This window comes from Euleptes europaea, chromosome 14, assembly GCF_029931775.1.
Source record: "Euleptes europaea isolate rEulEur1 chromosome 14, rEulEur1.hap1, whole genome shotgun sequence".
In the NCBI taxonomy this organism is placed as follows: Eukaryota; Metazoa; Chordata; class Lepidosauria; order Squamata; family Sphaerodactylidae; genus Euleptes; species Euleptes europaea.
In genome coordinates, this window is record NC_079325.1 from 41,427,368 (window position 1) to 41,448,775 (window position 21,408).

A 21,408-nucleotide genomic window follows, 5' to 3' on the forward strand; every position below is an offset into this window, starting at 1 on the left:
TTGGAGATTTGGGGGTGGAGCCTGGGGAGGGACCTCAGCAGGCTATAATCCACCCTCCCAAGCAGCCGTTTTCTCCAGGAGAACTGATCTTAGTCTGAAGAGCAATTGCAGTGAACTCTAGGCCCCACTTGGAGGCTGGCAGCCCTGCACGTGGGGTGAGTTAAAATGTACCTACAGTGTAATCCTGTTCATGTTTACTTGGCTGTAAGGCCAATAGGATTTACTTCCAAGTAAGTACACAGATTGCAACCTTTGTTTAAAACTGACTTTATGCATATTTTCTTGCATTTGGTCAGTGTCAAAGTATGACTAGGACAATAGTGTACCACTTCTTTTCACAACCTCTGGCAAGTCTGTTCCCAAGGAACTGTGGCTGCAGTCCTTCAAAAATATTTACTAATTTAATTTCATTGAGATTGGCTTGTGTTCATTTGATATTGCTAGGTAGGCATTTTTGTTTATTTATTATTGATTTTTATTTATAATCCATTTATATTTTCACCAGGGAGCTCAAGGCAGTTGCTGTAGGGTCCCCAGCTCTCACTGTTTCTTATGTTATTACGATTAAAAGATATTATTCATCTTTTTATAATTAGCAGTATCTTATTTGTAAAACTACTTAAGTGGACCTTTGTAAAACTATTTTATGTCCTAATTATACTGTTGTTTTATCTCTTTGAATTCATTATTGTTTCATCAATCACATCATTATTTATGCTACAGTACAAAAGAGCGAGAGTCCAGTAGCCCCTTAAAGACTAGCAAAATTTCTTCCAGGGTGTGAGCTTTCGTGAGCCACTGCTCACTTCTTCAAATACTGAAGAAGTGAGCTGTGGCTCATGAAAGCTCATACCCTGCCAGAAATTTTGCTAGTCTTTAAGGTGCTCCTGGACTCTTGCTCTTTTCTTCTGCTATTGACAGACTAATATGGCTACCCATTGCCATTTATTTATACTACCTTTTTACATTATTAACAACTGTACTGCTTTAAAAAAAAGATTTAATAGCCTCCCTTAGTCCATCTGGCCTGAAAGGAGATTAAAAGGTGAGGAAAGGAGGCGGCAAAGAGAGCCAGCGTGGTGGTGTGGTTAAGAGTGGTGGACTCTGATCTGGAGAACCGGGTTCAGTTCCCCAACTCCTCCACATGAGTGGTGGAGGCTAATCTGGTGAACCGGGTTGGTTTCCCCACTCCTCCACATGAAGCCAGCTGGGTGACCTTGGGCTAGTCACACTCTCAGCCCCACCTACCTCACAAACAGTGCATTCCTTAGGAGAGTTACTCCAGTCAAAGCCCATTGCAAAGAATGCATTCCTAAATGCATGAAAACAGTGCACTCCTAGGGAGAATGAATGAAAACAGTGCATTCCTAAGGAGAGTTACTCCAGTTTGAGCACATTGCAAAGAATGGGTTTAGACTGGAGTAACTCTCCTTAGGAATGCACTGAAAGCGTCTGTTGTGGGGAGGGGAAGGGAAGGAGGCTGTAAACCGGTTTGATTCTTCCTTAAGTGGTAGAGAAAGTCGGCATATTACACAAAAAAAAACCCAACTCTTTTTCTTCAAACTGTCATTGCCCTTGAATAAAATAAGAACAGGTTAATTAAAAATAATATTGGGATTAGTTCCGTTAGCAAAAGTTTATACAATTTATTTTTAGATGGGAGAGGGGGGGAGTCATTTTATTGTTAAATTAGTGATGCTACTTGTTTTCTCTTTTTATTATTATTATTTCTAGTGCTGGATATTGTTAATAATGTTAAATGAAGAAAATTAAAAAAAATTATAAAAAAAAAACGAACTGTCATTGCCCGTTGGAGGGAGGGAGGGGCGCGCGCCCCTCCCGCCAGGCCGGCTGGAGCGACGCAGGAGAGGAGAAGGCGTGGGCGTGGCCGGGCGTGCCGAGTGGGCGTGGCCAAGGAGGGCCTCCCCGCCCCGCCCAGTGCCTATGGCCCCGGTAGCGGAAGTGGCTCGTGGGAAGGGAAGGCGTCGCTTCCGGGCGCTGCTGGCTGCGGCGGAGGCGCCGGGGGGAAGGTGGCAGCCGGGCCCAGCTCCCTCCGGCGGACCCGCCATGTGAGGAGACTCCGACGCCCTTCAGGTGAGGGAAGGGAGGAAGGAAGGCGGAGAAGCGGGGCGAGGGGGCGTGGGGGGGCCACGTTTTCGGCTGCCGACCGATTTGGGGAGCCCCCTCAGTCCTAAAGGGGGAGAGGATAGGCGGGGGGGCCTTCTCGGGCCGCCTCGGGAGCGGCTTTCCCTTGGAGCAGGTTTCTTTTGGTCGTTGGCGCGGCTCTCTGCCTAGTTTGGCCGGCCAAGTGGGTGTGGGTCGCGGGCGAGGGGTCGCTCCCCTGGTCCCGGGTCGTACAGCCCTCCCGCTGGCCTCTGGCAGAGCAGCCTGCGCAAACCGCCCGAGAAAGTAGTAGAAAAGAGCAAGAGTCCAGTAGCGCCTTAAAGACTAACAGAAATATTTTCTGGCAGGGTATGAGCTTTCGTGAGCCGCAGCTCACTTCTTCAGATAAAGAGCAAGGGTCCAGTAGCGCCTTAAAGACTAACAGACATGTTTTCTGGCAGGGTATGAGCTTTCGTGAGCCACAGCTCACTTCTTCAGATACCAGTATCTGAAGAAGTGAGCTGTGGCTCACGAAAGCTCATACCCTGCCAGAAAACATTTCTGTTAGTCTTTAAGGTGCTACTGGACTCTTGCTCTTTTCTACTACTGCAGACAGACTAACACGGCTACCCACTGTGAATTATCGCCCCAGAAAGGTTAGTCCACAAAGTGCCACTGGGATTTCCTTATTATCGGTGACGGCTCGTCTCGGGTGGGAGGTGTTTCGCGTGTGATCCCCCCTTTGTACACGTGTGTCACGGAAACTCCTAATTGTTTTCATGGCAGGCCAACGAAGCAAGATGTTTGTTGCTAGGGTGGGGGTGCTGGGCAGAGAGTGAAAGCAACTGGAGTGGGGGGACGGGACTTAAAGGGTGAAGCTTTGCTGCCAGTGTATAATGTTAGAGGGTTGTCAGATAAACCCCATAATGGTTCAAAGAGGCGTATGGGGTTTTGTATTGGGAGGGGGAAACATTAGTACATGTTGCATGTAAAGTACTACCTGAGAGGGGCTAAGTCTTAGCACATGTTGTGCAGAAGGTCCTGGGTTCTGGAATCTAAGTTAAGAGGCGGACAGTGTAGAGCTACTGCCAGAGTTAAGAGTGCTGATCTAGAAAGACCAATGATCCAATTTTGTGTAAGGCAGCTTCTTGTATTCTCTTTTTTGCTTTTCGGTTGCTAAAGTTTAATGTTAAACCTGTAAGGTGTTTTTCACTTACGCGACACCTTCTGTGTATATATAGATGGTGCTTTTCAGAGGATTGCGGGGGGAGCTTCCTTTCCATATTTGCAATCTACATTTCGATGTTGAGAGAGATGTTGGCGTAGGAGGGGAGCTTTGTAGCCACAGTGAAGAATAGCAACGGGAAAGAAGGAACAGATATGAAGAGATGTAGTTACACATGCTGGAGTTGTGTTTCCATAGATGCTGAGGAACTCAGGCAGCTAAGCTAAAGGTTGTATCAAAGAAGAGGGTTTTAATGGAGGAGGAGATGGGTTTACATGTGTGCTCTGAGGCTAAAATCTGCCTAGGGTTGGCAGCATCTACCTTTTGCTCCACTTTGTTTCCTGAAATATGGTGACTGTGGTGACTTTGATGGTGTAGGAATGTTACATGGTTTCTTCATAGATGCGGCTGCTGTAAAAAAGGCAAATTCCATGCTGGCCATAATTAGGAGAGGAATTGAGAAGAGCCTTTCACCTAATGCAGCACACAGTACATTCATACAACCCCTTCCCTCATTCACAACTGGCATATGAGGGAGCACTGGACCCTATAAAAGGCACTAGTACCCGAACAGTAAAGTTCTTCAAGGATCACCACTCAGCAGCACATCTTTCCTTTGACTAAATATAAAGCTTCTGCTGTAATCCAGGCAACCTCCATATCCCTTTCAGCCAGGTTTTAATTGAATGTAAGCACCAGTCCTTGAGCACAGAAAATAAAGCTGAAAATATGAACATAAGAAAAGCATAAGAACATAAGAAAAGCCCTGATGGATCAGAGCAAGGCCCATCAAGTCCAGCAATCTTTTCACACAGTGGTCAACCAGGTGCCTCTAGGAAGCCCCCAAACAAGACGACTACAGCAGCACCATCCTGCCTGTGTTCCACAGCACCCAAGATAATAGGCATGCTCCTCTGATCCTGGAGAGACTAGGTATGCATCATGACCAGTATCCATTTTAACTAGTAGCCATGAATACCCCTTTCCTCCATTAACATGTCCACTCCCCTTAAAGCCTTCCAAGTTGGCAGCCATCACCACATTTTGAAGCAGGGAGCTCCACAATTTAACTACGCGTTGTGTGAAGAGATACTTCCTTTTATCTGTTTTGAATCTCTCACCCTCCAGCATCAGCAGATGACTCTGCTAGCTTGCGGGCCGGACAAGATCTCTCAAGGGGCTAGATCTGGCCCTCGGGCCTTATGTTTGACACCCCTGATGTAAAGGGTCTCGGATAGTGGATATTGAAGAAGACCTTTCCACCTAAGACCTTAGAGAACCACTGCAAACCAGAATAGACTTCACTGAGCTTAATACCTCAATGAGCATTTTCTTTAAAACGGAAGGCTAAAGCAGTAGATAAATTAAATTGGATTCTGAAGAAGCAGCAGAGAAATATTCTAAATAAATACATAAATGTATGTCTATGCTCTATAAACTGTGCTATTTATTTATCTTTGTTAACTTGCGGCATTTTTGGCCTCCTTTTGTCTGTAAGTTACCCAGACTGGTTGACAAATGATTAATTAAAAAAGAAAACACCTCCCGATTCTGTAATAATACATTCCATTATAAACGTAATAAAATCTCTTAATAAAAATCTAGAAGACACCCCATCACCACATTTTGGGGCAGGGAGTTCCACAATTTAACTATGAGTTGTGTGAAAAAATACTTCTTTTTATCTGTTTTGAATCTCTCATCCTCCAGCTTCAGTAGATGACCCCGCATTCTAGTATTATGGGAGAGGGAGCAAACTTCTCCCTGTCCACTCTCTCCAAACCATTCATAATGTTATAGACCTCTGTCATGTCTCCCCTCAGCAGCCTTCTTTCCAAGCTAAACAACCCTAAGCGTTTTAACTGCTCCTCATAAGGCAGTTGCTCTAGTCCCCTAATAATATTGGTTGCTCTTTTCTGCACCTTCTCAAGCTCTGTAATATCCTTTTTTAGGTGTGGTGACCAGAACTGTACACAGTATTCCAAGTGTGGTCTCACCATAGATTTGTACAATGGCAGTATGATATCAGCAGTTTTATTCTCGTTGGAGGCAAATGGGTGCTATGCCCCCCGCCCTGCAAGCTGCTGTATTGTAGAGATTAAACATAATTGTAATTTCTTGAAGACCCTTCCTTTCAAGTGAAGAATATCATGGTTATCACCGTATCTTAGTGTCTGATCATATATATTGTGTGTATAAAGCCCCAGGTTCAGTCCCTGCCTGGTCCAGACTTACCTGGTGAGTTTTATTTGGATTTGAACCTGGGTGTGTCTAGTCCTGGTACAGCACTGTAGCTACCACTATGCAAATCTGGCTCTTAGTTAAAGGACCTCTGATAGCAGTGCTGTGGAAAATCCTAGCTGGAGACGTCGGAGAACTTGTAACAGATCACACAATACTGAATTAAATGGGGCAGCTTTATATATTTATAGGGAGCAAGTTTTTAGGTAGGTAGGAAGCAGGGAAGAAGAGGATTTATTGTAGCTCGATGTTTTAAAAAGTAATAAAGCACTTTTTTTCTCCCCAGGCCATTAATGCATGATCAACAGACCTAGTGAAGCTGTGCCTAGTTGTGTAGTGAACTGTACTCAGGAAGTGAGTGTTCTCATTGCTTTTTGGCTTCCCAGGCCTGTTGGGTGAAGTATACCTTTTGCAGCTATTTGATTTTACGCTTGTGTTAGTAAACTTTCTTCCCAGTAAATGGAGGGTGGGGATGGGGTGAGAGGTTGAGCTTGTCAGTAACAAGGGTAGATGTAAATCCCTGGGCAGAGCCTGCCAAATGAACTAGCAAATGAGTCTGCAAGGCAGCTCTCGCCACAGTGCAATTAATTGTACTCCCATGGCTAGTGACCTCACAGATACCCATTGAGACCTCTCTTGTGCTAAATCCATACCTGCATCTTTTTCTGCCCTCCTAAAACATTTGGTCTATAGTTTCATTTTGTATACTTAGTGTTAATTTTAACCTGTGAAGTGGAAAGGATGTTGAGTGAAAAATGAGCCAAACTGATTTATAAATAGCAAATCTTTTAGAGAGTCTGTTGGGTTATTTTCATAAGGTGCCCCAAAGGTTTATTGCACTTTTATAGTAACACAAAATATTCAACGTACCTGTATTTTGATTACAATGTTTACAACATTTGCTGTTAACATTCTATCTTTATGGCACAGTTTATTTGGATCTTAATGTGTCATGATACAGTCCATGATCCAAAGAATAAGTATGTCTGTGCCATTAGTGGTGGAGGGGCCTATGTAATCAGTTTTGTTTGATGTTTTCCCTGATGTGATTATCCCTGCCATAGAGACACTCTCCCTTTTGAACTGAATGCCCAGCACCACAGGAAAGACCAGCCTAGCATTTTAGCCTCCTGCTTTTTTTGGAAGAAGTTTGTGATGTATTGAAAGAAAAGAACAATTTACCCATACTCCCCTCTAGTCATTCATTTAGAACCAATTCTTACCTGCTCCAAATGACTGAGCAAGTTGCTACTTGATGGGGGAGCTCTCTCTCTTTCACTCTGCTCTGATGTCTAGATGTTAAGAAGGGTCTCTAATCTGTAGACACACTTAGAAGTCAAGTTTACTGATTTTTAGAACATATTTAGAAGGAAGCTTTGTCAGAAAAGTGTAGTCAAAACCAGGGGGCCTCCATCCATAGTTTTATCCACTATGTATATTTATTTCCTATTGTCCCGGTGAGGTCAATACACACATATTTGAAAAGTGTCAGTATCTGCTCCAGAGTTGTGAGAGTTGCTGTACCAGGACATCATGGAGGCGTGAGCCTGTCGGCTTCTATAACGAATGTTGCTCTAGTGAAGGAGGTAGACAAAATGATGTGGGGTTAAACAGTTCTGATAGTTTGTGACTGCACCCACAAAAAGCAAGATGAGAGACTTGGCGAGGAGGAACCCAGGCACCTTAAAATGCTCTGCCTCTCGTTCATGTGTTCACTGGACATTAGCAATCCTGCCCCTGCTCTGCATAACTATATAGCTGCTTGTCTGGCGATTTCCCAAGTGAGCAGCTGATTCCGACCCTGTTTGTGTGCTTTCCCCCTCCCTCTTGCTTTCCTTAGAGGGAAATGAGTTATGCATCTTGGGCTTCTCTGTGTTCAGTCGTTTATGTGGAGACCTTTGGTTACACGGACAGTTTTATCTGAGTGGTGGAGGGGAAGGGTGCTCGCTGTCCTTCTGCCATGTTGCTCCATTGGAGTTTTGCAATGTGTTCCAGGGAGATAAAACTCACTGTTGTTTTGGAGTTAAAAATATAAATCTCAGCACTTTTTACAGGAGGACACTTACCTTGGTGGTAGAGCACATCCTTCGCTTGCCGATGGTTCAGTCCCTGGCATCTCCACTTAAAAGCAGGGTTGTTTACCGGGCTAGGAAAGCTTGCATGAAATGTCGGAGGCTGGTGCCAGCTGGAATAAACAATAATAGGCTGGGTAAATCAGTGGTATGACTTCGTATAAAGCAGCTCCATGTATTTATATGTTCAGCTGCTCTAGAAGTGAGTGGACAGCAAGAAACCAAAATATGTCAGTTGTACTTTGTAGCAAGAAACCAAAATATGTACTTTGTTCTTTGCACTAGTAAGCCCGTTCTGGCTGCCTGTAACCAGTTGGCCTCCATCACCGTAGATAGGAGAACATTTTTATTCCAAGGATGAGTTCATACAGCCAGCTTTTGTTGTTGCTTTGCCTCCCAGATTTCGCCCAAAGTGAAAGTAACCCAAAATGGCAATTTATTGCATTCAAGTGATAATGGGGAGGATGTGATAAATATAATGGGAGAACTTATACTAAGGAGTCTTGAGAATTTTGCTTGTGTATGGGAATACCTGTAGTTAAACAGCTCTAGCAAGGGTGACACATAAGGGATTCCTTGATGAACTGGGAACCACACACAGAGACTAGATGCAGGTGCCCATTCAAATAAGTGTCCTGCATGGTGGTCCTGTGTGTATTGTGCCACGTGGGTCAGGATGGCCTTTCTTAGACCACTGAGTACCCAAAGATGCTGCAGTCTGCGAATCAGGTTCGGCCCCTCCAAGGCTGCACCTTGCACTTGTCTCAAACAGCTCAGGACAAACAAACAAAATTGCAGCTGACAACACATTCATAGTGACAGTAGCATGGTACGTTATTATGACTACTGTCAAGTCATGCAATAGCTAGCTGGCTTTGGAATTTTTCTGGGAGCATGTTAAAGGGTGGCGAAGGGAAAAGAAAAAGATGTTGCTGGTGCAGGACATGGAGGCCAGTCTGCATCGCATGACAGTGTTAAGAGGGCAGTAAAAGAGCCTCTTGAATTGCCATCAGAAGAGCATGTTGCAAATAGGCATCTAACATGCTGTACAACAGCATCTCCCCCACAGTTTTTTTAACCAACTTCCTGCCAAGAGACTTTCATGACACCCCAAAAGCTTGTTAACTGTTTTGCAGCTCTGTGAAATGGGTACCTGACGTTCTAAAATCCAGTCAACTCATCTATGTAGTGTAAATTATGTTTAATGATCAACTAGTACAAAAACTTAACATCAGATTTTGTAGAACTGATTTGGAAATAGGTATCTCTCCTTCCTATTTTAAATGGAAGACAGTTAAGAGTGACTTGCCTGTTGTATTCCTTTTTGAAGCAAATTAAAAGGAGCTAATTATTTTATCTCCTAATTATCTGCACCGCAAGATTTGGAGCCCATAACTATCTTGACCCTCGAGAGGTTTCCTTTTAATTTAGTGGCTAAAAATGGACTGGTGCAAAGTTTGTTACCACAGTCCAGGTTCTGTAATGCTGTCGAGCACTGCAAGAAAGTAATTCCCTAATCCTTCATGATTTAAATTAGGCTCAGAAATTATCTTTTTGGTCATGATAACGTTTAGAAATAAGCCAACCATATTAATTTTCCCCTCAATATCTTTTCTGGAAATGCAAGTGTCTGATTTATACAGAGTACAGTAAGGACTCTGCAAGTAAACGACTTCCATTTGAATGTAGCCATACAGACGTTGTTAAAACAAATGCAGCACATTGTGGGAGGTAAGGCTAATACTCTTAAAGGGAGGTGCCAGTTAAGCTTACCCCATCAGATCTTGGAAGCTAGGCAGGGTCGGCTCTGGTTAGTATTTGGATGGGAGACCACCAAGGAAGTCCAGGGTCGTGACACAGGTACACAGAGGAGGCAAGCCACCTCTAAATGTCTTGTGCCTTGAAAATCCTCTGGGGTCACCATAAGTCGGCTCTGACTTGATGGCACTTTCAACCACCATCAAGCTGCCAGCTATTTTAAATCATCATCATAGATATATTCCAAGTTTGATACATTTTGTGCTGTTTTGGTTATCATGGCCTCTCTAATCAATATGAGCACCAGTGCGGTGTCGTGGTCAGAGGGTTGGACTAGAACCTATAATAAAGCCCTTTGGGTGACCTTGGCCCAGTTATTTTCTCTTAGCCTAAGCTACTTCAGACTGGAATAAGGGAGACCGACATATGTAACCCTGAGCTCTTCGAAGGAATAAAAATGTACTACGTAAATATTGAATTGGGTAAACAAAAGCAGGGGTAGGCAGAAGGTGTACTGCTGGCCAGTTTACCACGGGCCACTTTGAACCTGGTGGATTCTGGGGTTATTGCAAAGAGTGCTGGACTGGGTGCCCTTAATCTGAACTGCACAGGCTCTTCTTAAGGAGCTGCGTTCATAATCAGGATCACTTAACACCAATTAGGACACGGATCCTGTTTCTTGCAAATAGGCTTGTGCAGGTGAACCTGCAGGAGGTAAATGTTAAGTCTATGCATTCTTCCTTTGTAAATTTAACATACAGCAGAGGAACACAGTTGTTCTGACTTTTTTTTAAAAGAGCATAGAAGTTGTCCCACTTTTTAGTTTATGCTTGTTTGTCTCATGCACTTGGTATGCATAGTACAACATAACCTTTCATGCAGTTCCGATGTCTACTATGGAATCATGAGAACCAAACGAACGGATAAGTTCCTAGTTCTCACAACAGTAAAGGTTCGTTCAGAGCTAGGCCTCCTATGAGGTGAGGCAATTGCTGGAAGCAACAGTTTCAGGACACAAAGGCAGCTGAGTGTAAGACAATTCCCTGACCGTTGGAGTGCTGTCTAGCCAGAGGTTCTCCTTTACAGTGAAGGGGACAGGAGCTGTGCAAGAGTGCACCTGTTTGTTTCAGTGAGCCTTGTGCAAGTGAACTGTTCATTTGTGAGATTTTCTGCCATTTGGATTTTCTCCCACTGGCATGAAAAATATTTCTGCATGGCCTGGGGCTTGTTGGAAGCTAAACAGACAAGTGTCTGCTAGAGCAGGGGTGTCAAACTCATTTGTTACGAGGGCCGGACATGACGTAAATGTCGTCGAAGGCTTTCACGGTCAGAGTTCATTGGTTCTTGTAGGTTATCCGGGCTGTGTGACCGTGGTCTTGGTATTTTCTTTCCTGACGTTTCGCCAGCAGCTGTGGCAGGCATCTTCAGAGGAGTAACACTGAAGGACAGTGTCTCTCAGTGTCAAGTGTGTAGGAAGAGTAATATATAGTCAGAAAGGAATTCAGCTCAAACCCAACCCCTTTCTGACTATATATTACTCTTCCTACATACTTGACACTGAGAGACACTGTCCTTCAGTGTTACTCCTCTGAAGATGCCTGCCACAGCTGCTGGCGAAACGTCAGGAAAGAAAATACTAAGACCACGGTCACACAGCCCGGATAACCTACAAGAACCAATGACATAAATGTCACTTGGTTGGGCCGGGCCGGGCCTCAGCAGCCCAGATTGGGACGGGGTGTGTGTGCTGGCTGACTTGTGGGCCGGATAAGAGCTCTCAAAGGGCTGGATTTGGCATGTGGGGCATATGTTTGACACCCCTGAGTTGATTGAAATTTTGTACCCTGCATGGGTGTGAACCTCTGCTTTATGGCTCTTTTGTCATGTTCCCCAATGGCCCTTACTTTATTACAATTTTTATTACATTGGCGTTGGTTGATATTGTAAGTCTCACTTCTAAGACAATTCTCTCCCAAAGTGGCCCTGCCCTCAATCTAAAAAAGGCAAGATACAGAAGGAAAGGGGAGTGAAGGGAAAATGAAGAGAAGGAGATTTGGTATGATAAAGTAAAAAAAAGGAAGTGAGCGTTTGTATTCACATGGTCAAACCAGTCTTCCCTTGGTGGTGGTGGTTGCTGTGATGGAAGTTATGGTAATTATTATTATATGGCTTTTTGGTGGTAGAGGCTAGAGCACCCATCCCTTTAGAGTATCATTATCTTTTCCTTCTATCTCATCACACTGCTTACAGAATGAATACAAATCCTGTAGATAAAGCAAGCCTATTAAGTGTATTCATGTAAAATCAGAAGATGATTTGCATATGTTACTCTGACTGCAGAACTGGCATTTTCAGGGTCCCAAATCTGGGATTCTCTGGCATACAGTTCAGATTCTCCCCCCCCCCCCCGGGTGTCTGCCCTTTTGGTTATAACGGTTGAGTGTTTTTGCTGTTATCGCTAACCCAAATAATTCCGGTTTTAATGCATCATTTGTGCAACTGTTCTATACCTGTGGGGATCGTGTACACATGCTTTTAATTCCTAGGCAACCAGATAGCTCTGACACAACACGGGGGTGGGGGGGCAGTAGTTATATGGAAGATGGTACATATGCTTTGTTTTCTAAATCTGTTTGACTTGCTTTCTGGAATTCTTTCTGTGCCTTGGAGTGTCTGTGTGTGTGGTCAGCCATTTAAGGATTTAGGTTTTCAGTTTAGTGATGCCTTCCATGATGAAGAAACATAAATGTGGTTTTACTGCTTTGTTATTTTCTCGGAAGATCCAACTTAGACCCAAACAGATGATTTTTTTTCATTAGTAAGAACTGAAATTTGAGAGCTTTCTTTTATAGTTGGCAATGTAGGCTTTGCAATACTATCTTTACAGCTCCTCAGACACTGAATTGCAATAGAAAAGGCTTTTCTGAGACCTAGTTAAACAATTTGACAAGATGGCAGCATTGTGCTTCCCCCCCTATAATCTTTTATTGTAACAGGTACTTATTTGCCTCTTGCTGTAGTTTTTGAAATTTTTCTATAGTGCGATATAATGAAAAGCTTCTTGCGTTTTTTTTTTCCGGTTTCTGAGAAATAAAGCAGGAAATAATGTGTAGATGACTGTTTTGCCAGAAAAGAGAATGCCCCAAAGCTTAACAATATGTACTCTTAGATTTTTTTCAGTTTGAAGCCTGAATCTGCATTTTGCAGGTTATGGTTGTAGTAAAACATGTTTGCACAACTGCTTATGACCCATAGAGCTAAATGCACACTGCTAGCCTTGTGGAGCAGCCTATCAGGGATTGATAAACCACCTATATCAGCTGCCTGCTTACCTGACACTGCAAGAGGGAGTAGGCAGGCACCTGTCAGTCTGTGATATATGGTTGGTGGCCTGTATGTGACTTTGAGGGTCACAAGCTGTTTAATCTTTAGCACAGAGTACTTAGCTTATAATGTATGAACACTCGTGAACATAAGAAAAGCCATGCTGGATCAGACCAAGGCCCATCAAGTCCAGCAGTCTGTTCACCAGGTGCCTCTAAGAAGCCCATCAACAAGACGACTGGAGCAGCATTATCCTGCCTGTGTTCCACAGCACCTAATATATTAGGCATACTCCTCTGATCCTTGAGAGAATAGGTATGCATCATGACTAGTAGCCATGAATAGCCCTTTCCTCCACTGACATGTCCACTCCCCTCTTTAAAGCCTTCCAAGTTGGCAGCCATCACCACATCCTGGGGCAGGGAGTTCCACAATTTAACTATGCGTTGTGTGAAGAAATAGTTCCTTTTATCTGTTTTGAACCTCTCACCCTCCAGCTTCAGCAGGTGACCCCGCATTCCAGTATTATATGAGAGGGAGAAAAGCTTCTCCCTGTCCATCTCTCCATAGCATACATAATTTTATAGACCTCTATCATGTCTCCCCTTAACCGCCTTCTTTCCAAGCTAAACAGCCCTAAGTATTTTAACCACTCTTCATAGGGCAGTTGCTCTAGCCTCCTGATCATTTTGGTTGCTTAGGATTCACCAGCTTGACACTGGCAGGTGCATTTTTTAGTCTGACCGAGAGCTTGGAAAACTTTGAAAGATCTTAACTGGCTTTTGAGAGTCTCTGAGGCTGAGAGCAATGGTGGTGAGTCCACTCCCTGCTCCAGTTCAGATCTGGGGAAGAGGGCAGTCGCTTTCAGCCTGACATGTGACATCAACCAAGACCCCTTCCTCTGGTGGAGAACATCGGGTTATAGAAAGAGCATTTTGGGCTGGGTGGTTATGCCAGCTGAGATTTATGGACCTCTGTGTATAATCCCTTTAAGTTTTATTTCATGGCCTTAGGTGGCCCCCAAATATTTCCTCTTGCTCATGGATCCCCTCTTGCCATAACTACTTAGCATCCTCATGGCTAATAGCTGTATTGGTTGCCACCTATGTTAAAGTGTAGGTGACTGGGGAAGGCAATGGCAAACCACCCCGTAAACATATTCTGCCTAGTAAACGTCGGGATGTGATGCCACCCCATGGGTCCGTAATGACCGGGTGCTTGCACAGGGAACTACCTTTACTTTTTTTTGTTAAATTTTTAAAATCCATGTGGCAACATCAACCACAGCTAGGATATAGGTTTGCAGAAAAATGCAAATTGTTTAAAAAACAAAATGCGAGGTAAGCCTTCCCAAAAATCAAAGCTGTCTGTGTGTGCCCCCTCTCAGTTTTGGTGGCATGGTAGGTTGCCATAGCCTGCCCGCCCCCCATTGTGCCATGCCCACAGGATTGCAGAGGTGAACCAGCAGACACAGTGGGGGGAGAGAAGAGTGGATGGGTGGGGGGAAGATCAGGTATGGGCAAGCAGAGCTAGAGGGAGAGAGAGGGGGGAAGTAAATGGGATTTCCTTTCCCCAAGAAGTCCTTGCGGCTCCTCTTATATTAACCGTTGACGATAGTAAATAGTTACCATGACAGTAACTAAGTGGTGACTGCTGACTATTTGTCTATCAACAGTAACTTTGCGGATAAAGAGAGTAGGTCCAGGCATTTCTGTTAAGGAGGCTAGTTAGGAAAACAGTTGAGAAACCCAGCCTTAGAACCACAAAAGGAAGGAACTTCAGTGTGTGGCAAACCTTTCTGTAGTTTTACATTGCATGGCATGCTAATTTGCATCAGCAGTGCTTAGGTTCAACTGTGCTGCTTAAAACATTTTTTCAGAGTTCATTCTCTTCTCTTGCATGGACAATTTTTTATTATTATTTTCAGTGTCCTCTTTAATGGTTTAACGGGCAAGTCAGTAGAATAAAGGAGCCTTGGCATACCTGATTAATACAAGCATTAGTAGCTGAGAGTTCTCGCAGATTGTCAAGTTGAGAATTGCATCTCCACAGATTTTCACTAACTTAAACCATCGCAACCGGTGAAACTGCCAGTTATTTATAAGATCAGTACGTGCAACACTAAACCAGCCACATCCCACGTAATTTTAAACTGTTCTTCCCTTTTAAAATTCCTTTTAAAAGTGAGAGACTCACTGCTTTTAAAAGAATTGCCTTGTGTTTTTGATCTCATCAACGTGCAGATGAGATGCAGTGTAAATTTAAAATGAAATTAGCATGTGTGTTATTGAACTGCTTGCTATTTTGAAAACCACTTAGTGCCTTTTAGGTTCCTATCTAAGTACTCTGTTTGTCCATTTACAGGTTACAGTTGACACCAGAAGACATGGACAGCGGCAGTTTCATCCAGTTTGATGTTCCTGAATACAGCAGCACCGTACTGAGCCAGCTGAATGAGCTCCGCCTGCAGGGGAAGCTGTGTGATATCATTGTGCATATCCAGGGCCAGCCATTCAGAGCCCACAAAGCTGTTCTAGCTGCCAGTTCTCCCTATTTTCGTGACCATTCAGCGTTAAGTACCATGAGCGGCCTGTCAATATCAGTCATTAAAAATCCCAGCGTCTTTGAACAGTTGCTTTCTTTTTGTTACACTGGAAGGATGTCCTTGCAGCTAAAGGACGTTGTTAGTTTTTTAACCGCGGCTAGTTTTCTACAGATGCAATGTGTCATCGATAAGTGCACACAAATACTCGAAAGCATCCATTCAAAGATCAGCGTCGGTGAAGTCGACTCTGTCACCATCGGTGCCGAAGATGCTGCTGAAAACCACAATGGGGTTAAAGACAGCAGCTACTTTGCCAATCCAGTCGAAATCTCTCCTCCCTATTGCTCTCAGGTGCGGCAGTCGACGTCAGGCAGCGATCTAAGAATGGAGACGACTCCAACCAAGGTTCTGCGTAACCGTCTGCAAGAAGAAGGCCAATCAGATCGCGGAAGCAGCGGAAGCGTTTCAGAATATGAAGTTCAGATTGAAGGAGATAACGATCAGGGGGACTTGGTAGTAAGAGAGAGCCAGGCTGCCGAGGTGAAAGTGAAAATGGAAAAATCTGATCGGCCAAGTTGCTCAGATAGCTCCTCGCTTGGCGATGATGGGTACCATACTGAAATGGTTGATGGGGAGCAAGTAGTGGCCGTCAACGTTGGCTCCTACGGCTCTGTACTGCAGAATGCTTATTCGTATTCCCATGGTGCATCCCAGCCCGCTGGTGTGTTTGAGGGCTTCGGCAGCCTCAGAAACTCAAGCTCATCAAGGTCCATGCTAGGCTCTTTCCGCGGTCGTGGGCGTCAGAAACGGGTATCTACTAGTCACTTGCATAGTGATGTTCCGGGCCTGATACAGGGAGCCGACGGTGAATCTGCAGGAAGTCACCTTGGTTACGAAAGTAGTCCACGGGAAAGGAATTCGAGAGGTCACTTGTGTGCGTACAGTGAAAGGTTAATCTGTATATACTGTGGAAAGTCTTTCAATCAGAAAGGGAGTCTTGACCGACACATGAGGTTACACATGGGAATAACCCCCTTTGTGTGCAAGTATTGTGGGAAGAAGTACACACGCAAGGACCAACTCGAATACCATATTCGCGGCCACACAGATGACAAGCCTTTCCGCTGTGAGGTCTGTGGGAAATGCTTTCCTTTTCAAGGAACTCTAAACCAGCACCTGCGAAAGAACCATCCTGGCGTAGCTGAAGTAAGAAGCAGAATCGAATCTCCAGAAAGAACAGAAGCTTATATGGAGCAGAGAGACGATGATGCATCAGCCTCCGAAACTTTGGATTACAGCATGGACATCCACACGTCTGATTAAAAGACTGTGTCCCCCTCAGTGCAACCCAAACAAAGCACATTGATCAATGCATTTCCTTTTTGTTGCTTTGGTAGCTTTCATAAAAGGTATAACGGCGTTTTAACTTTTCCTTATTTTACAAGTCTTGTCAACATTGTTCCTGGGTGGAATGCTACTGTTTCTTTTTTCCCATTGCTTTGAAGGAAGAAAGGTTACATTTACTCCTTGGAAAAAAGGGCTGAATGTTACAGAAGCAATGCATTTGGGATGGGGGTGAGACATCCAGCAGTGAAAGATGGCTGGGGGGGGGGGGGGAGAGATTTGCTGGCTGATACACCCAGGGAGTGTGTTCTCTTGCGTTGTGCTTCTCGCAGCCCAGTCCTATGCATGTTTACTTAAAAGTAAATCCCACTGAATTCAATGTGACTTACTCCCAGGTTGTGTGCTAGGATTGCAGCCTTAACCAAACACGTTACATAGGAGCATGGAAATGCCTCCCGGAATCCCATCCATGTGTCATATTGAGTTGTGGGGGTTTTGTTGATTTTTTTTCTTTTTGTAATAACTATTTTGATAGCTTTTGAATTTTATATAATAATATATATTATATATATAAACTATATAAAATGTTCACTTTTTCTCTTCTGGTTGGGGGTGAATGTAGGAGTATCTTAAAATGGGGGTGGGCATCTTTCTCTCTCTCCAAGACTTTCCTCTGTTTAGGATTTTGCTGAATTTTTCTGGGTTTTCTGTCATGAAGCTTTGGACATTTTCCACATTCAAATATTGTGTCCTAAAGCGAGCAAAGTTTATTATTTAAATACCTCTGCTCCATTAGCATATACAAACCAAATGCCATAAGCATATTAACCTACAATGGGGATTGTTTGGCTTTTTTGTCTAGCGTATAAACTGGACAGTGTGTGGTGCTGACCCTTTTTTAATATAGACATGTATTGTTATATTAGCCAACCCAAAAGTAGCATTGTGGTTTTAAATGTTTTTACTGTCCTCAGAATCTACCTTCATCTTGTACTGTAGCATACCAGGTAAACCAATCTTACCACGTATTCAGTGTAATTAAGGTTGGTTTAATAATGTGTTAGGGATGTTGTAGTTGAATCTACAATATTTCAGAACAGTGTTTTAGCAGATCTCTTCCAGAGAGCTGTCTTCAGGTGCACCGTAACTTCCTATTTACCATTTTTAAGTGAAGCTGAAGCACTTGTTTTTACTTTTTTGTAATAATGCTAATATGGGAATAATGAGCAATATGTCTTATTGTATTAGAGAGGCTTTTTGGCTTCCCCACAGTTTCAATGACTACTCAGTATTTTTCCATAAAGAGCCAATAACAAACATTTTCACAGTTTTTAAAATCCCTCCCCAAATGTTTGATTTTTAAAAAAGTAATAATGCGGTGCTAACTTTTTTGCTTAGGTCAGTATAGCATTTTAAAATGTGAAACCTAGTAGTAGTCAAATCATAAATCTTTCAAGTTAAGCTTTTTATTTTGAAAACAGACCTCAAAAGTGTGAGCTGGCAAACTTTACTGTATCAAAAATTCTATCAAATAAACAGATTATGGCTTGGATCCTAACTATGCTTTACCACAGCAGAAGGCCTGTCTGCTGGCCGGGGAGGGGGAATTTTTTTCTCTGTTCTCCCCCCCACCCTGAAGGTCTTCCCTTTTGTCTCCATGTTATTCTGGGGATCTGCTTGTCCCCAGAAAGCATGATTTTGGAAGGCATAGCAGGCCTCAGTGGTGGTGAGGAGGCTAGAAAGTTCACTCCTGTGAGACCCACTCTGCTCATACTGAACAGCATCTAAGCCTATATAACTTGTTATCCATTGATATATAAGCATAAGACGACACTTAGATATATTTAGGCTTAGCAGAATGAGATTATTATTTTTTTGGCAACTCTCTTGTCTGGTATAGGTAACTTTGCTCAGGGGGAAGGGATTGCTCCCCTCCACCCCTGACACACTCAGTCCATTTCTCCATCATATGCCATCGAACCAGCTCTGCTGCTAGGGCATTCTAGCTGGGCGAGAGAAGGGTGGGAGCAGAGCAGAAATTCAGAACCAAGGTGCGGCTGGTGCAGGCATTGGCAGAGGCCTAAGGGAAGGTGGCTTGAGAGCCATTGCGCTTGCTTGGCTGGTGGCCAGTCATAAAGGTGAACTGTAGTTCTTAAGGCCCCAGATTTCTGTTGCAGGCGCTTTCAGTTACCGGCAGCAGCATGCTCTTGCCTCTTTTGCAAATTGGACACTTCCTTTTGTAGACACAGAACCATAGAATAACGAATGCTGCGTGGGAATATAGTTGCACCTGTGCCAATTGACATTTTGAGAGTGTGTGAATGGTTTGCTGATTTCAATGAGACTTATTTTTATATTTTAAATGTGATGACTTTTGAATCTGAGCCTCTGTTTTTAATTCTTACGATTCCCAACTGTGAAGTTTTAATCTGATAAATGTCTCTTTTTTTCCTTTTCAAAGTGTAATTATCCCTCAAAAATTCTCATTCTGCTGAGACTACGTATATATTTAAGGAATATTCTGGAGTAAACACTGTAAACACAGCTAGGATGACTGCTATATTATCACCGGGGTGTGTGAAAATCACAGTATTGTATAAAGTATTTCAGCTGGCGTGCAAGTAGCTTGCTAACCCCCCCATCCCCGACTTTGTTTTCCTTTTCCAAGTTATTGGCAAAGAATTAAGTTTACTGCCTTGCAGTGGTTGTGAGGGCTTACGGCTTTGTATGAGATTTTCATGATTATAAGCATTACGGAGGGTAAGCTTGTGCAGTATTTTTAGACTAAGTTTTTCATTACTGTTATGAAAGCTAGTAATAAGGATTAACCCTGCTACAAATTACCATGAATCAGGTCTGCCCCATAAATGGGGCCTTAAGTTAAACTGGGTACGTAATCAACTTTTTCCTTCTAAAGCTGCCTAAGAGATTCCTGCCCCCCCCCCAAGCAACACTAAAAAAAATATAGTTTCTATTAGTAGAAGCTAGGACTGAGATCCAAAGAGCTGTCTGTGCACAGCTCTTCTAACCTCCACCCCACCCCCAGCCTCTCCTGAAGGTCAGGAACTTTCTGGAGTGGCATGCAACGCATGTGTGTGGGGGGGGGGGGAGGAGCTGAACACACATGTAGGATGTATGTGTGTTTTTCAGTGATTTCCACTTGCACACACAACTCTCTGCTTGTATAGGCGCTCCAAAGGGAGGTTTACATCTCTGTACATTTACCCTCTTGACGCATGGCAGTGCGTTATCCGTTGAATAAAACTTTCTGCTGACTTAATGAAGTGGGATTTGGTTGCATTTTGAAAGGCCCTCTAACAAAAGGCCAGGCATGCAGAGTTCAGTTTTTACCCTTTTGCCATGAAGCTATGCTGTGGTGCCTTTGTAAGCCACTTGGCTTACTCCATAGTAGAGTGAATTAAGGAAAGGTGGGGAAGACGGTTAACTTTGTTTCCTGACTTTTGCTCCTGTGTCAGTCTTAAATATTATTTCGAATATAGTTATTTTAACTGTTAAGCTTGTTTGAGCTGGTTTGAGTTTTACCAAAGAGTGACTTATCCAAAATTATACATCCTTTTTGATTGTACAGGTTTCAGGTTCAAAACATTGCGGTGGGACTGTTAATGGGCTAGGAGTTACCTTTCTCAACAATACCCTAATTTAAGAGATTTTGAATTCTGTGTAGTCACTTGTGTCAATATGTTCGTTCTTTCCCACTGCCTGGTGGGGTTAAGAATTATCAAGCCATAATATAGTACTGTAAAGAACACAAAGCTTTGCAGGATGTGAAGACCAACTCTAGTGGTCTGGTCTTAGGAAAGTTTGCATGCTTACGTTCCGTGGGTTTTTCTGTGAGGCTTAAGCGTGCCTAAAGGATGGCTCATGCCAGCTATTTCCCTGTATGTACCACCTATCCCTGCCTATGTAGTCTCATGGATAACATAAGATGCAAATAAGACAACCGCAGGTAAAAGGTGGAACTGCAGAAATAGGCCTGCCGTTGAACCATGTTTTCCTGCCCCTGCTTCACATTGTTATGTAATAAAACAGAATTCAGCAAGGGGGTTATGTTTTAGGCAGCAGTTATGTCTCCATGTGTAATTGTGCCTCTTATCAGCATTGGGTGTGGCAGCTAAAAAATGTGATAGAAGGACTCGCTGCTGGCTTTATCCACCGTTACCCATTTCACACATTATGGTTGTCTGTGTGCACCCTCGGGTGCTTGGGTATAGCTGGCATTTGCCATATTAATAAATGAAACTGAATCTAGCTGGATACTACTTCTGTGTGCAGCGAAATGTCTTGTGTGAAGCCACCTTTATGGCCATTGAATTTTGCCCTAGGGTCCTTGGGTTGGATCCAGTGCAGAATTTCTGCTTGCTCTAAAGCTCTTGCTGAAGAATGCAAGAAAAAGACTGTTTTAGTTGCTTGCACTAAATCAGACTTATTGCATTCCCCTTGCTTTTCCTCTTGCGCAAGATCTTGTGCCGCCAGTTTCCAGGCACTATAACATGTAGGGAGGAAAACCGCTTGTTGTTGCACAAAGTCTTGTGCAAGTGGAATTGGGCTAAGTCCATTCATAGTTCCTCTTGTGCATCGCTGGATCCAAGCCCCTTGTTCGCATGTCACAACAAGACAGTCTGGCAGACAGTGAACTTAGATCTGGCAGCATCAGCTAAATTGTGCCTTGTCACATGATGGTACCCTATTACCGTGGAACTATGTTTTTTATCCATTTGAAGTTCATATCTCTTGTCTTTGAAGGTGCAAAGCATGCAGTGAATTGTTTAGATGCT

General features: G+C 43.5%; 1 protein-coding gene across 1 annotated transcript; it reads left to right on the plus strand.

Moving 5' to 3' along the window:
- The first annotated feature begins 2,010 nt into the window (after window positions 1-2,010).
- On the plus strand, window positions 2,011-16,670 carry ZBTB34 (zinc finger and BTB domain containing 34). The gene is made up of 2 exons (XM_056860688.1): window positions 2,011-2,094; window positions 15,088-16,670. The coding sequence occupies exon 2, from the start codon at window positions 15,110-15,112 to the stop codon at window positions 16,589-16,591; it is 1,482 nt and encodes a 493-aa protein (XP_056716666.1). The 5' UTR covers window positions 2,011-2,094; window positions 15,088-15,109; the 3' UTR covers window positions 16,592-16,670.
- Window positions 16,671-21,408: the final 4,738 nt, after the last annotated feature.

Coding starts and splice junctions, on each gene's coding strand:
- ZBTB34 (XM_056860688.1), top strand. CDS start 15,110: ATGGACAGCGGCAGTTTCATCCAGTTTGATGTTCCTGAATACAGCAGC.